Source organism: Paroedura picta, chromosome 8 (assembly GCF_049243985.1).
Source record: "Paroedura picta isolate Pp20150507F chromosome 8, Ppicta_v3.0, whole genome shotgun sequence".
NCBI lineage: Eukaryota > Metazoa > Chordata > Lepidosauria > Squamata > Gekkonidae > Paroedura > Paroedura picta.
In genome coordinates, this window is record NC_135376.1 from 23,187,935 (window position 1) to 23,204,853 (window position 16,919).

General features: G+C 46.1%; 1 protein-coding gene across 6 annotated transcripts in view; it reads right to left on the minus strand.

Annotated features, from left to right (window-relative positions):
- Positions 1–16,919, minus strand: part of MED12L (mediator complex subunit 12L) — a 201,831-nt gene that overhangs the window by 35,441 nt on the left and 149,471 nt on the right. For all 6 annotated transcript variants that reach the window (XM_077348672.1, XM_077348671.1, XM_077348670.1 and 3 more), the window contains 6 exons: positions 16,461–16,649; positions 9,749–9,823; positions 9,446–9,636; positions 8,869–9,030; positions 6,925–7,036; positions 4,158–4,247 (listed from right to left, as the gene is read on the minus strand). In XM_077348672.1, coding sequence (XP_077204787.1) covers positions 4,158–4,247; positions 6,925–7,036; positions 8,869–9,030; positions 9,446–9,636; positions 9,749–9,823; positions 16,461–16,649 — 819 coding nt within the window. The remainder of the gene's footprint in view (positions 1–4,157; positions 4,248–6,924; positions 7,037–8,868; positions 9,031–9,445; positions 9,637–9,748; positions 9,824–16,460; positions 16,650–16,919) is intronic.

Genomic DNA, 16,919 nt, shown 5'->3' on the forward strand with positions numbered 1-16,919 from the left:
GAGGAGGCGGGCGGCGTCTCCTCTGCATTTTTTGTTGTTCTGCGGCTTTCCCGGCGGCTCCATTGTGTTCTGGGGCCATGAGGGCAGGGAGCACCCAGCAGCTGCGCTGTGGGCGGCTGCCGGGGCTCCCAGGGCGCCGGCTTGAAGCGGCGAAAGGCTCCTCCAGGGGATTTTTTTTTTCTGCTGGCTCTCGTGGGCGTGCCGGCTTGGAGCTGCGAAAGGCTCCTACAGGGTTAATGTTTTTCTGCTGGCTCTCTTGGGCGTGCCGGCTTGGAGTTGCGAAAGGCTCCTACAGGAGTTTTTTTTTCTGCTGGGTCTCCTGGGCGGCGGCTTGGAGCTGCAAAAGGCTCCTACAGGGTTAATGTTTTTCTGCTGGCTCTCTTGGGCGTGCCGGCTTGGAGTTGCGAAAGGCTCCTACAGGGGTTTTTTTTTCTGCTGGCTCTCCTGGGCGCCAGCTTGGAGCTGCAAAAGGCTCCTACAGGGTTAATGTTTTTCTGCTGGCTCTCGTGGGCGTGCTGGCTTGGAGCTGCGAAGGGCTCCTACAGGAGTTTTTTTTTCTGCTGGCTCTCCTGGGCGCCGGCTTGGAGCTGCAAAAGGCTCCTACAGGGTTAATGTTTTTCTGCTGGCTCTTGTGGGCGTGCTGGCTTGGAGCTGCAAAGGGCTCCTACAGGAGTTTTTTTTTCTGCTGGCTCTCCTGGGCGCCGGCTTGGAGCTGCAAAAGGCTCCTACAGGGTTAATGTTTTTCTGCTGGCTCTCGTGGGCGTGCTGGCTTGGAGCTGCGAAGGGCTCCTACAGGAGTTTTTTTTTCTGCTGGCTCTCCTGGGCGCCGGCTTGGAGCTGCGAAAGGCTCCTACAGGAGTTTTTTTTTTTGCTGGCTCTCGTGGGCGTGCTGGCTTGGAGCTGCGAAGGGCTCCTACAGGAGTTTTTTTTTCTGCTGGCTCTCCTGGGCGCCGGCTTGGAGCTGCGAAAGGCTCCTACAGGAGTTTTTTTTTTTGCTGGCTCTCGTGGGCGTGCTGGCTTGGAGCTGCGAAGGGCTCCTACAGGAGTTTTTTTTTTGCTGGCTCTCCTGGGCGCCGGCTTGGAGCTGCGAAAGGCTCCTACAGGAGTTTTTTTTTTTGCTGGCTCTCGTGGGCGTGCTGGCTTGGAGCTGCGAAGGGCTCCTACAGGAGTTTTTTTTTCTGCTGGCTCTCCTGGGCGCCGGCTTGGAGCTGCGAAAGGCTCCTACAGGAGTTTTTTTTTTTGCTGGCTCTCGTGGGTGTGCTGGCTTGGAGCTGCGAAGGGCTCCTACAGGAGTTTGTTTTTCTGCTGGCTCTCCTGGGCGCCGGCTTGGAGCTGCGAAAGGCTCCTACAGGAGTTTTTTTTTTTGCTGGCTCTCGTGGGCGTGCTGGCTTGGAGCTGCGAAGGGCTCCTACAGGAGTTTGTTTTTCTGCTGGCTCTCCTGGGCGCCGGCTTGGAGCTGCGAAGGGCTCCTACAGGAGTTTTTTTTTTTGCTGGCTCTCGTGGGCGTGCTGGCTTGGAGCTGCGAAGGGCTCCTACAGGAGTTTTTTTTTCTGCTGGCTCTCCTGGGCGCCGGCTTGGAGCTGCGAAGGGCTCCTACAGGAGTTTGTTTTTGTCTGCTGGCTCTCGTGGGCGCCGGCTTGGAGCTGCGAAAGGCTCCTCTGGGGGTGTTTTTTTTTTCTCTCCAGCTTCTCGGCGGCTGGAGTCTTGTGTTTGCGTCGGCGGCTCCCTTGGGGTCCGGCCTGACGCAGTGAGAGGCGCTTTGCGCCTCTCGCCGCGTCAGGCCGGGAGCAACTGCGAGGCGCGCTGCGCGCGGCTCGCAGTTGCTGGGGCTGGGAATCGGAGGGACCAATCGGCAGGCGCTTTGCGCCTGCCGTTTGTTCCTCCGATTGTCTGTCATGAGGAAGGGTCCAATCCGGACCCTTCCTCATCACGGACAAAGCCCACCTCAAGGCCCCTTAACAAATTATTTAGTCCGTGGCGCCCGCGGCGCCACGGACGGTGTACAGATGTTCATTCAGAGGGGAATCTTCAGAAGGGAAATTCTATATATATATTTATAATAAGGCAGCTTTAATTTTAATTGTCTGTAAAATTGTTAGGTTGCCTTCGTTATACTGCGCTGTTACTAAATGTATTCTAACGTCTGTAGCTCAGCGTCCTCTGATTATGAGATCCTGCTTCCTGTATGCATTATACTCTTCCTATTTCATTGTAATTTAACTTGTGTAATCTGGTTTTACTGCATTATTCATGTTATGCACTATAGTGCATTGAATTTTATAACTCTGTAATAATTTTCCTTGAGTCTCAGTGAGAAAGGCAGATGACAAATGATGTAAACCAATAATCAAATGTAAAAATGATCCAGAGGTGCTCCTCATGAGCCACTAGGGCAGGTGCTCCTCATAATGCTGGCAGGGGCTTATGGGAATTGTAGTCCATGGACATCTGGAGGGCCTCAGCTTGACTATCCCTGCTCTAGGGTAACCTCCCTACTCACTGTTTAGGAGCTGGTCAGTCTTGCAAAATCTCTTGCATTGTTCCTACCATCACTGATGCACTGTTCCTCCTTCAGACCCTCACATGGGCTATTCTGAACACAGGTATGTGGCCTTCTTAGGAGCAGGCTGATGACAGATGACCCTGATTTCAATGTGCAAGAGGCCTTATAGCAATATGTTTTGGGTATACAGCTGCTTGCCCAGTGAGGGGAAATCCCCTACAGCTCTATGAGGGCTGCTTTCACAAGTTGTTGGATGATGCACTCTTTTTGTAGCTTAGCAATTGTTTGCAACTGGCTTTTCCAAACAGGAAAATTGAATTACAAACAATTGATAGAGAGAGTGCATTATCCAAAGTATAAGAGATCTGTTGTCAAGCATCCCTGACCCTGCTTCCTGTACATACAGGGTCTTTGCACAGCAACCTCAATGTTTCTCTAACATTGTCTATATTATACAGATATCAATTATACAAACATTTTTCCCATTCATATCTGCAATACATCACATTTAAAATGAGCACAGGAACAACTTTTTAATGAAACTGTTATGGCTTCCCCAGCACAGGTGTTATCTTTAACATACAAAAGACAGGAAATGAGCATTCACAGCCACAAACAATGCGTGAAACCATCGTCATCTACATGCCCTCACTTTTATCCAGCATCTTAAACCACGGAATTCCCATTCCACTACTTGACTCCATCAGCCACAGACATGTGAGTGATAAGATGCTGATTCAGTATAGGAAAGTTTACCATGAAGTTGGGAGCAGGGAGTTGTTTTCCAAGTATGTATGCCAGTAAAGTTCAAAAGCATAATCAAGCGATCACCAAAAAAACATCCCAGGCATGCAAAAGAACAATGCTCTTTATTCTAAAAAGTGTATCAGTGCTAGAAAATCTCCCTTGCTGACTCCCCCCACAGCCCCGAGCTCCTGGAGAATAGCCTGGAAGGGGAAAGAGCCACGGGGGTCACACATGCCCACCCACTCGCCTGTGTGCCGGCTCAGGGCTCTTCTGGACGGTTTATGCACTGGGAACTTCACTGCCCCAGCTCCTGTGCAGGAGCACAAATCAGAGGCGGACGATGTGCACCAGGCCAAATGCTCCCCCATGTGGGTGCAGGAAGAGGTGGGACAACCTGCCACGACTAAACATCCAGCCTGCAGCCTGGCATGAAACCTCCAGTGCATAAACGGTCCTGGGGAGGCAGGGAGGCTGGATGGTACTGAAGTGGCCAGGGAGGAAGCAACATCATAGAGGAGCCCAGGGACAGAGACACAGAGCAAGAGATGACGAAGGAAGGGCACCCAGGCCCAGTCCTGAGAGAGAGGTCTTGACTGTAGGCAGACCCCAGGAGTTCACCAGCAGAGGAGGTGCAGATGCTGGTAACAGACCCAGCCTTGCCCCAGTCCGAGCTGAGGCCAGGGCAGGCCTGGAAATGGCCCCAGAGAAGATTCAGCTCCCAGGGCCATAAATAAGTTTCAAGGTTTCATGAAACCATGGTTGAGAAAGCCTGATCCATGCAATTTAAACTATGCTCTTTCCTTCACTGTTCTGCAGCTTTTCCATTACTATCAGAATAATTTTTAACCTTTGGCTGTTGTTTGCAGATGAACAAAATCCCAGAACATGAGAAACGTCTTATTCTTACCAAATTAAGACGGAGTTGTAAGGCTTCATGCATCATTTGTCTAGCTTTAACATCATCTTGATATCGTTCTTCCCTCCAATTGCTTAATATCTAGGAACAAAAAAAGCAATTAACACAAGTGTGTTATTTAAAACACTAATGTTACAGCCTTTTTGAAACAGAATATCATGTTTATCTACTACCACAAAAGTTTCTTTCAGTGTTGTTTGCTGGTAACTTTCTACTCTTCTTGCTCATTTTTTAATTGTATTACATTTTATTTAAAATACAGCAGATTGCTAGGTGCTGTAGAATAATCCCAACAAATACAGGCTAAAAAAGCATATTAATGCAAAGCTATATGTTATTAATAAAATATATTAGTAACATGTTCTTGCTCACTTTCAGTACTGTATAATGGAAACTACTGTTTTTACTTTTAATTTCTTTGCCAAGCTAAATCTGTTATATTGTGCAAAGAAAAAAAATTCTCCACCCCATTTTCATTGCACAATTTGTACATATATTCTAAGGATGCAATTCAACACACTGCACAAGTATGAGCTTCTCACTAATGACTATGAGCAATGCACCCTTTCTCATGTTCACACATATCTTTCAACTCAACAGAAGAGAAAAAGAATCCTCTACATTTGCAGAGATTTGCATCATGCTCCAAAGACAGTACTCCGATAGTGCTGTTAACACTTTGTAATCTACACAGTCAAGACTGGATGGTTACATTAAAACATTTAAGCTATACTGGCTCCAGATGAAAGTCTAGGAGAGTTGAATCAAAGAGAAGGATTTAAAGGCAGTTGAAGTGGAAGTAGAGAAAAGTATCAGGTAATGTAGCAGTTGGGACTGGATATAAGGTGAGTTTTGACATAGACACAAATGACTATGAACCTCTCTCCTGCAGTAACTTATGGGTCACTACACTAACTTATATTATTGCAGCAGAATGGCAGTATCTCCCCCACACACACACACAGTGTGGCCCCATAGTACACTCCCAATGTTCAGATGGAAGACCCTTGTAACCAGTGCAAGCAGATTGGTTTATTCCTGGAAGTAAGCTGATGATACTTACCTTGTCCACAGAGATCTTTCATCAAGCCATTATGGGCATGGCATGAAATTGTACCAAAGAAATGAGTTCAAATCCTATAATGGCATTATAGGAATTGAACACTGAAAAGCAAAGATCAAATGCATGGCTAGCTGTACAATGAGGTGAGCAAAGGTGGCCTCTTCAGGTGACAATATTAGGTGGAGGGGGCAATTTCTACTACCGTCACTTCATCACTAAGGAGACAGAGCAACTGTTGCTCTTCCTTCCTCATTATTCAGGCATCCTTTAAGATAGCAAGAAAACTACATGTACTCAAGAGTTTGGAAAGTTAAATGGACAAATGTGGTTTGCTGCACTGCCATTAAAAGATGCCTTGGGAGTGAGGGGGGATGGAACATCAGTGTCTCCTGGGTGCTGGGCAGGCAGTGAGGGACAAGAGTAGAAATGGGCAGCAAGGATGGTTGACTGCGATCTCTGTTGCGCCACCACTGATGAAATAGAATCCATGCTGAATCCTGTGATTTCTTTTGATGTACATTGCCCAATTCTTAATAATGTGGCATGGTCCTACTGGTTTTAATGAAATTTATTGCCCTTATTGTGCTTTAAAAATGAGGTCTGTAAGCCCACTGAGTTTTGTGCTTCTGTTTCCCAAAAGGCAATTCTCCAAAAGGAGGTCTTTACTGAATGAAGTAGGTTTCCAAAGAGGGATTGCAATTAGGCTGGGCAATCCACTATTAAAAGAAAAAAAAGTTTTAAGAAATCTCACACAAACCTGGCATAGAACAGAGGCTAAGAGCAGAACTAGATGATGATTCATGAAGGTCGTTTCAGAGGGTAGCCAGGTTGGTCTTCAGAAGAGCAGTTAGATTTTAGTCCAATAGCACTTTGGAGACCAAGAAGATTTTCAAGGTACAATCTTTGGAGAATCAAAGCTCCCTTTGTTTTCTGTGCCTGATGAAAGGAGCTTTGATTAATGAAAGTGTATACCCTGAAACTGTTGTTGGTCTATATGGGGCTACTGGACTCAATTTATAGTTCATGAATCAAATTGGGGGATACAGCATGTGTGCAGCCTCAGAATGGGTCAACGAATGCTCCCTAGGCCATTTTGGGGTGGGAAAACTGCATTTTGGGGCTGTGGCTTCATGGTAGAGCATCTACTCCAGAAGGCCCCAGGTTCAGTTCCCAGTATCTCCAGTTAAGAGATCTGGCAGTAGGTGATATTATTTGAATGCTGAATGCTATCATCATCATCATCATCATCATCATCATCATCATCATCATCATCATCATCATCATTACCCTCGAAACCTTTACTCAAAACTCAGTAGATCCACAGACTAATTCTTTGGTACTATAGATTTAAGCACACTAATGGTGAGACTCTCCATTAAAACTGGGCTAACCAAAGTTTTCTCACTGGATCTCAGTTCCTAAAACATTGAGAGACCATTTAGTGTCAAAAACAGTAAAGTTGGTTTATGGGATGGACTATTTTGGGACTGGTAGCTGTATTGATCATAAACGGGAAATTCTGGAGGGGATATTATTTCCAACACTTGAAGAAATTCCCATCATTGCTCTTCCATCATTTGTTCCCTGAAACTGATAAGGAATATTTTTCAATTTTGCTTGCCATCTGCAGGGAATCCATTAGTATAATTGATTTGCATCAGATGTAGACCGTAAAACTTATCTACTTATTTTTACCTGATTAACTTGATTTTGTAGAGATGTGAGAAGCCCTTCTCGCTGCTCATCCTGTCCCTTAAGGCAAGTAAGAACCAAAGAAAGGAAAGGTTGCTGACTCAAAAGAGACATGCTTTAAAAGAGGCAGAGACAAGATTCAGTTAGTAATGTTATTTTGATACATCCTGTCTCCAACCCCTTCCTTCCCTTTGTCTGCACTTTCCCTAAAAGGGTTTGTTCCCTTATGTCTGTTTTACTAAGAGTATCTGCAGTTCAGCAGTAGAGTACTTTTCAGAGGGAAAGCCTCAAGTTCAACTCAGTCTGGCATCAGTTAAAGGATTTTAGGTAGGAGGCATTAGTAAAGATCTTTTTCTGCCTGAGATCCTTCATAGGTACTACCACATCCTGGTAGACAATATTTAGTCCAATAGTCCAGATCAGGATAAGGCCACATGTACTTCAGTAGCAATCTAAAGCCTTACAAAGCCAGAGTCAGTGATTATGCCAACAGGTTTCCAACTGCTTAAAAATGAACCTTGTGTATCTCAGGAACTGGGAAGATCAGTAAATGCAAACAAACTTTTCCAAAAGCTTTTCTCACATTACTGATCTTGCTCTGAAATAAGAAGCATCAGAGAACTGCCAATGTCAAATGCTGCAACACCTTCAAATGCATCAAAGCTACCTTTGCAATATGAAGGGTTCCTGGGAAGATCAATTAATACAGGAAAGGTTCTTTGTATGTAGAATGTTTGGATCCAGCAGTAGAACACATGAATAAGTAAATGGAGGCTAATGATTCTTTACTTGGGCATGACAAAAAAAAAAGGCCAACCAAAAATACATGTGCCTTTTTCCTGATTCATCAAAAACATTTTTTTCATGTACTCTCTAAAATGAACGGTCTCCACATCTTAAAAGTGTCCCCCACCCCACTCACCCACTCAGTGGCAGGATATGTAGAAGTTCTCTTTCCTACAAGACAGAGAACAGCAAGATACTTTTGCTCTCTGCTCCTTATCTGTCTATAGCTCTATGGCATGTCCTCTAAATTTAAACCAAAAAAGTGTGCAGTATGCCAATTTCACGTCAGGTGCAGAAGAAGCAAAAGAAGAAAGCACTTAGTGCCTTTGAGCCTTGCTAATGAAATCATGCCACTGAAGGATCAGCATGTTGTCAAACTGCAAGTTAGTCTAAAACTGATAAAGAGTTAAAACATGGTTAGTGTGATTGAAACTAGCAATCATGAAGTTAAATATGGAGGGTAAGAGGAAGGAAAGCAGGAAAGGGTTAAATGTTCTGAGGAAGACTTTTGAATTTAGATAGGTGCGAATTCATGCAGAAAAACTGGAACTTCACAGTATTCTCTGAACTATTTTATACCAATTCTAATGAATGCATTACTCATTCACATCTAAAGTTATCACACTGGCCAGGCATTGCTTAAGATGGAAGTAGACTATCATATGAGAGCCAAACATTGTAAAAACTCAACTTTCCTTTTGAAAATGCCTTTAGTAAGTGATGAATACTTGACATTTAAAGTACCAATGGTGCTATTTCTATTGAATTACACAACAACTGATCGGCATAATTTTTTTAGAATGTGACATTTCCCAGCACATTAGTTGTGGCATTTAAGGAATGGACTCTAATCCACAAAGCTTACATTACAAATAAATCTATCAAGTGCCACAAATGCTTTGTTTAACAATACATACTGCTGGTTTTCTTTCTAGCAATGTCCCAACAGTTAGACCAAGCAGAATCACTGCTGGGCATACAAACCAGAGATTCTGATACAACAAATCTTCGTTGCATGACAGAAATAATGAATTTACCAAGCAATCATTGGACAAATTGCTTTCTGTAATGGAAGCACAAATCTGCCTAGCCAGTGTGTCTCTGTGACAAACATTATTACTATAAGGTGCACTCATATTTTTTCTCCCCAGTCAAATCTACCTCTTTTGCTTCTGCCTGTCTCTCTCCTTCTTGGAAGATGACCCCAAATGCTGGCCTTTCTCTAGCTCTTCTCCAGCAGCCTTCAAGACTCTGCCTTGAACAGAAGTCGGTAGTTTTGCGATTAGGGGAGCCACTAGCCACACTCCTTGCCGTTCAGAAGAACTAGAAGTGTGAAACATACAAGACTCAGTCCCAGCAGCCTATTATTAAATAAATTCAGTAAGTGCTTCCAAGTAAAGAGGCAGATTTTTTGACAGCCTACAACACGGGTGGTCAAACTGCGGCCCTCCAGGTGTCCATGGACTGCAATTCCCAGGAGCCTCTGCCAGCAAACGGAATTGTAGTCCATGGACATCTGGAGGGCCGCAGTTTGACCACCCCTGACCTACAATATGAAACAAGGTTGTATGCAAAACATGTTGTTTCCAGATACCTGGAATTAATACCACAACCATGGTTAAGAACAACAAGCAGCAGCCAAATAATTTGCAGTTCTGTCAAGCATCCTTGCACAAAAAGAAATGTTCATAATGTTTCAGCTCTACTCATCAAAGCCCATTCAGATTTATTTCATTACCTGAGGAATATCTTTTTACTGTTCTGCCTCGTAATATTTGTGTCAGCATTTCCAACAGAGAATGGATTGAAGAGGCCTATACCAGAGTTAGAAGAGTTATTGTTTAGATCAGCGGATTGCTGGAACACCTCTATTGTCGCCTTTGCAATATTATCCAACAAGCTGTTCATTTCAGCCACAGACCCAGAACCCTACAGTGAAACATAAGTAAACTAGCACATTCACGGCAAGTTTTCTTGTACACTAGGTTAATTTTTTTTTATGCACTTGATTAAGTAAATCCGTAAGCAAAGAAACACTCACCAGGTCCTTCATGCACTGTTTGATCATCAACTGGAGTTCCAGCCAGGACTGCCTGAGGGTCCACTGATCCAGGTTCTGTGCAAAGAAGAGGAGATAATATTTACTGCTTTTCAAAAGAATTGCTTTTCCAGTTAACTCAGCATGTTGTTTGACTCATCTCTTTTCTTTAAGCACTTTGTGCCAGATATACCTTATTCTCTTCTACTGCCTGCTATGGATCATTGTGGATCTGGCCCTTGCAGCTGGAGCAATTATGCAAGGAGGGAACCAGTGTCAAGTAAGGGGCTGCAACTGACTATATAAGCACAGATTTTCCCCCCTCAAATTTCAGCCTCTGTCTGGAGGCTGATATGACATTGAACATCTTGTACGCAGCATGTAGCACAAGGCTAACAGCACCCTATAGTCTCTCCTATAATTTATGGGACCACTGATCCCATTTAATGGCATGTTGTACATTTCCCTCCATTCCTGCTGGCAGCCCATTTTATTGGGTATTCTCTCACTGTACCTTGTATCCTTTGTACGTGTTTTGTTTAATCATAGTTTTTAATTGTTCTTATAGCCTATATATTTTAAGGCTTGATTTAATTATTTTGATTCTATGCTATCTTGGGGACCCTAACTTGCATGCAAAAGTGGTGTAAAAACATTTAACAGAGTTATGCAGGAAAATGCACAACAGTAAGTAACCTTAGTGGTCTATGGATTATCATTTTCTGTCCTCCTTCCGCCTTTTTGTTTTCTTTGAGCTTGTTTCTAATTACTCTACCTACCAAACCACCTAAAACTTGCATTTTTGTGATTATAAAATTAGTATGTCTTATTCTGTATCTAGTCTGATGAAGACATCTGGGGTACTGAAAACTTGCTCACTCCTTTAGGGCAATTTGATAGGTTCCAATACTACTGTGGTTTTGGAATTTCTGCGGACCAATGAACCTATCTACAATCATTTTTGACCTGGTTCCAGTCTGGTGAAATGAGTTGCCAGTGAGACTTGGACCCTATCAGACCTGACAAAGTTCTAAAGGGCCTGCAAGATGGCACTCTTCTAAAAGGCATATGGTTGAGGCCAACTTAAGCATAATTTTTATTTATTTATTTAAGTATATTTATATACCGCCCTCCTCGAAGGCTCAGGGCAGTTTACATAAAACAGGAATGATACAGATTATAATCATACTAGTAAAAAAGCCCATTGTATGAAGAAGACAATGGGCGCTAGCAGGTGGGGACCAGAGCGAGCGGCAGGCGAGGGACAGAGCGAGGGACAGGCTACCTGAAAGAGGAGGCGGGAGTCCCAGGTGTGGTGCGCTGGGCTGTGGCGGCTCCTCTGCATTTTTTTGTTCTTCTGCGGCTTTCCCGGCGGCTCCATTGTGTTCTGGGGCCATGAGGGCAGGGAGCACCCAGCAGCTGTGCTGTGGGCGGCTGCCGGGGCTCCCAGGGCGCCGGCTTGAAGCGGCGAAAGGCTCCTACAGGGTTTTTTTTCTGCTGGCTCTCGGCTTGGAGCTGCGAAAGGCTCCTACAGGGTTTTTTTTTCTGCTGGCTCTCGGCTTGGGGCTGCGAAAGGCTCCTACAGGGTTTTTTTTTCTGCTGGCTCTCGGCTTGGGGCTGCGAAAGGCTCCTACAGGGTTTTTTTTCTGCTGGCTCTCGGCTTGGAGCTGCGAAAGGCTCCTACAGGGTTAATGTTTTTCTGCTGGCTCTCGTGGGCGTGCCGGCTTGGGGCTGCGAAAGGCTCCTACAGGGTTTTTTTTCTGCTGGCTCTCGGCTTGGAGCTGCGAAAGGCTCCTACAGGGTATTTTTTTCTGCTGGCTCTCGGCTTGGGGCTGCGAAAGGCTCCTACAGGGTTTTTTTTCTGCTGGTTCTCGGCTTGGGGCTGCGAAAGGCTCCTACAGGGTATTTTTTTCTGCTGGCTCTCGGCTTGGGGCTGCGAAAGGCTCCTACAGGGTTTTTTTTTCTGCTGGCTCTCGGCTTGGGGCTGCGAAAGGCTCCTACAGGGTTTTTTTTTCTGCTGGCTCTCGGCTTGGAGCTGCTAAAGGCTCCTACAGGGTTTTTTTTCCTGCTGGCTCTCGGCTTGGGGCTGCGAAAGGCTCCTACAGGGTTTTTTTTTCTGCTGGCTCTCGGCTTGGGGCTGCGAAAGGCTCCTACAGGGTTTTTTTTCTGCTGGCTCTCGGCTTGGAGCTACGAAAGGCTCCTACAGGGTTTTTTTTCTGCTGGCTCTCGGCTTGGGGCTGCGAAAGGCTCCTACAGGGTTAATGTTTTTCTGCTGGCTCTCGTGGGCGTGCCGGCTTGGAGCTGCGAAAGGCTCCTACAGGGTTTTTTTTCTGCTGGCTCTCGGCTTGGGGCTGCGAAAGGCTCCTACAGGGTTAATGTTTTTCTGCTGGCTCTCGTGGGCGTGCCGGCTTGGGGCTGCGAAAGGCTCCTACAGGGTTTTTTTTCTGATGGCTCTCGGCTTGGGGCTGCGAAAGGCTCCTACAGGGTATTTTTTTCTGCTGGCTCTCGGCTTGGGGCTGCGAAAGGCTCCTACAGGGTTTTTTTTCTGCTGGCTCTCGGCTTGGGGCTGCGAAAGGCTCCTACAGGGTATTTTTTTCTGCTGGCTCTCGGGTTGGGGCTGCGAAAGGCTCCTACAGGGTTTTTTTTCTGCTGGCTCTCGGCTTGGAGCTGCGAAAGGCTCCTACAGGGTTTTTTTTTCTGCTGGCTCTCGGCTTGGAGCTGCTAAAGGCTCCTACAGGGTTTTTTTTTCTGCTGGCTCTCGGCTTGGGGCTGCGAAAGGCTCATACAGGGTTTTTTTTTCTGCTGGCTCTCGGCTTGGGGCTGCGAAAGGCTCCTACAGGGTTTTTTTTCTGCTGGCTCTCGGCTTGGAGCTGCTAAAGGCTCCTACAGGGTTTTTTTTTCTGCTGGCTCTCGGCTTGGAGCTGCTACAGGCTCCTACAGGGTTTTTTTTTCTGCTGGCTCTCGGCTTGGGGCTGCGAAAGGCTCATACAGGGTTTTTTTTTCTGCTGGCTCTCGGCTTGGGGCTGCGAAAGGCTCCTACAGGGTTTTTTTTTCTGCTGGCTCTCGGCTTGGGGCTGCGAAAGGCTCCTACAGGGTTTTTTTTCTGCTGGCTCTCGGCTTGGAGCTGCTAAAGGCTCCTACAGGGTTTTTTTTTCTGCTGGCTCTCGGCTTGGGGCTGCGAAAGGCTCCTACAGGGTTTTTTTTTCTGCTGGCTCTCGGCTTGGGGCTGCGAAAGGCTCCTACAGGGTTTTTTTTTCTGCTGGCTCTCGGCTTGGGGCTGCTAAAGGCTCCTACAGGGTTTTTTTTTCTGCTGGCTTTCGGCTTGGAGCTGCTAAAGGCTCCTACAGGGTTTTTTTTTCTGCTGGCTCTCGGCTTGGGGCTGCTAAAGGCTCCTACAGGGTTTTTTTTTCTGCTGGCTCTCGGCTTGGAGCTGCGAAAGGCTCCTACAGGGTTTTTTTTTCTGCTGGCTCTCGGCTTGGGGCTGCTAAAGGCTCCTACAGGGTTTTTTTTTCTGCTGGCTCTCGGCTTGGGGCTGCGAAAGGCTCCTACAGGGTTTTTTTTTCTGCTGGCTCTCGGCTTGGGGCTGCGAAAGGCTCCTACAGGGTTTTTTTTCTGCTGGCTCTCGGCTTGGGGCTGCGAAAGGCTCCTACAGGGTTAATGTTTTTCTGCTGGCTCTCGTGGGCGTGCCGGCTTGGAGCTGCGAAAGGCTCCTACAGGGGTGTTTTTTTTTTCTCTTCAGCTTCTCGCCGGCTGGAGTCTCGTCAGGCCGGGAGCAACTGCGAGCCGCGCGGCTCGCAGTTGCTGGGGCTGGGAATCGGAGGCTTCCCTTCCCCCCCCCACCCATCCACCCCCCGAGGCTCTCTGGAGCCTTCTGCCGCCGGCCGCAGCGGGCTCACAGCGTCTACGACGCTGTGAGCCCGCTGCAGCCGGCGGCAGAAGGCTTCCCTTTCCCCCCCCACCCATCCACCCCCCCCCGAAGCTCTCTGGAGCCTTCTGCCGCCGGCCGCAGCGGGCTCACAGGGTCGTAGACGCTGTGAGCCCGCTGCGGCCGGCGGCAGAAGGCTTCCCTTCCCCCCCCCACCCATCCACCCCCCCGAGGCTCTCTGGAGCCTTCTCTCGGCCGGCGGAGCGGGCTCGCAGCGTCCACAACGCTGCGAGGCCGCTCCGCCGGCCGAGAGAAGGCTTCCCGGCCCACCCCCCAGCCGAGGCTCTCACCAGGCGGGCCGCCATTTTCCGAGCGAGTGAAGCAGGCAATGGGGAGCCGCGCGAATTGTCTGCTTGGGGCGGGATTGACACTCGGAGGGGCCAATCAGGAGCCGCTTCGCGGCTCCTGATTGGCCCCCCCCGAGTTTTTATCCCGGACCGGTCCCGCCCTAACTCCTCCCCACTACCCCTTACTCCTTTATACAGTCCGTGGCGCCCGTGGCGCCACGGGCTGTTTACAGATAGTGATAACAACAAACAGTATTGTAGAACAATTGAACGCTGAGAAGAACATTAAATCAATGCACACTGATGGCCCAGTGGGTTGGGCGGCTATGCAGTGATTACCGTAGGAGGAAGGCTGGGAGGCGAGGGGCAATGGGAAGCAGTGGTTCAGATCGACCTCAACCAAATGGCTAGCAAATGATCTCCCTTTTGCATATGATATCAACAAGGCCACCCTTTTTTCCCTCCCTTTCCATCCTGAAAGCTGGACAAAAAATCGATACCAGAATTACTCTTACACAAGTTCTCACATCTAGGGCACCCAAGAAGGCTTTAGATTAAGAATTTTTAAATGTTTTGTATTTGTATATGTATTTTTATTGATGTTAGCCACCCTGAGCCCATTTCAAGGGAGGGGCAGCTAATAAATCTAAATAATAATAATAATAATAATAATAATAATAATAATAATAATGCTTTGGGAAATGTCAAATGTGGACATCAAAAAAAGACATCTTCAAAAAGAGGAGGATCTTCAAGTGGAATTTTGATTATGATGTGCTAGTTGTCCCCCAGTCACTATACAATAGCATTCAATTTGGTTTCTATTAAGTCTACCTAAAGCAATTTTTTTAAAGCATCATCTAAACTTAATCTCCTGCTTTTGCTAACATAAGGGAAACTATGGTTTTCTTCTGCTTTCTGCCTCACAAGGAATACACATGTTTGGATTAGTTTTGGGGAGACACCCAATTTACTACTTTCTTTTATATTTTCAAAGAGAAGTTGCATCTACATGGCTGTTTTGCTCCACCTGGACTTCCTAACTGGGGTACTATTTTTGAACCAACAAAGTTTATCCACCAATCACCCACTTTCCATGTTTCCCCCTGTTTTTTTCTTTCTTCTTTCCAGAAAGAACACAGTCCAAGCAAATTAGTACACCATCTGGGCAGGTTTTCAGATGTCCAGTTTGTTGCAGCCACCCCATCATGGCTGCCATTTTCTTTGCACTGCTGCTGGAGGGCTTCTTGCTTTAACACATTTAAAACATTGTAATGCCATCTGGATATAGCAACTACTATTTCTTTTTAGCTGGCAAAAAGCTTTTTGGTGGTGTGGCAAGGGGAAAATAGAAGCTGCAAGGGAATGACCAAGCAAAGTGCATAAGAAAACTCCATTGTGTATACTGTGTTGTGTATACTTCTGCACTACAACAATTAATATGGATGCAGCAAGACTGAACCCTTTTCATGGTACATTTTTGGTATATCGCGAAAGCCATATCTAATTTTATTAATTATTTGTGTCTTTCATTTATACTCACCTTCCTCCCCAATGGGGATCCAGAGTGGCTTATGTCATTCTCCTCTTCTCCATTCAGTACCCTGTTAGGTACTCTGGGTCAAGAACATGTGACTGGCCTAAGTTAACCCAGCAAGCTTCCATAGCAGAATCGAAATTCAAGCCATGCCTCTTAACTTTACCTAATGCTAACTCTTGAAATCCAATCATGTCTGCAATTAGGAGCTTGCAATAAAAAAAACAGGTTTATTTTCAGTTCAGGTCAGTATGGTATAAGGTTCCGGGATTTTTTGGAAATCCTGATTTTTTCTGGCCCAATAGGCCCAAGAAGGAAAAAAAATCAATTTAAAAAGCCAGCCCTGACCCTGGGGTCTTCTCCTTGGCTTCTCCTGCAGCATGGTTTAAACTGTCCTGCAGGAGAAGCTGACCCCAGTGGGGAGGTCTTCCCACCACATGCAGACCTGGCTGGAAGAGCTTCCCCTGTGGTATAGTTTAAACTGCACCACGGAAGAAGCTGGCCCCTGGATCTTCATGCAACGTGGAGGTATCTCCCTGCCACACACACATCAGCAGATTCTAGGCTGGCTCCTGTTGCAGCTCAGTTTAAATTGATTGGTATACCTGAATATGCACAAATAAAAGCCACGAAAAATTGGCTTTTATTTGCGGTCAGCTATATTGGTAGACGATCAGGTTTTCTGGGTTGTAATTGGCTTAAATAACACCTGGAAAGTGTTTTTCAGGGGGAGGTTTGGGCTCAAATTACCCAAATGCACATCCCTATCTGCAAAACCTCCTTTATTCAATTTTAAAGTCTCAAGCACTATAAAATAAGCGCTTGTCCCTGCCTGATCCCTTTCTTTGTACTGGACAGCTAGCCTGATGAAGGCTTTGATAAACCTGAAAGCTTGCTTGCTATTTGGAGATGTTTTGGCTGATCCTAATAACATGGGAATTACACTGCTTCTGGATTTGAACTTACCTGAAGGATGCGCTTGATGTGTTGTCTTTGAGGATTGTCACCCTCCGCACACTCTTTAACACCATGAGGATAACAGATAAGCTGCAACAAGGTCTGTGCTTGCTTGTTTGAAAGAACAGGGTCCAAAATAAGATCTTTATCAGTGCACAGTCTCTCTGGTTCTTTTAAGCAGTGTTCTCCCACCCACTCCTATCAACAAAGAGTTGGAAAGATAATGCAGCTGTTAACATGACGCACATCTGTGGGAGGGTTTATCAAATGTAATGTTTTTTGAGACTCCAGCTGGCTTATTTTGTTGAAGTACGAAGTATTGGATGCAATAAAAGCACTGTGAAGAAATTTACGTTACAGACAATAATGTAATGAATAAATGAAATAAAAATAAAAATAAACAGAGTGGCCCTGACCTGGATGATGCAGAGCAACCTGATTTCATCAGATCATGGAAGTTAAGAAGGA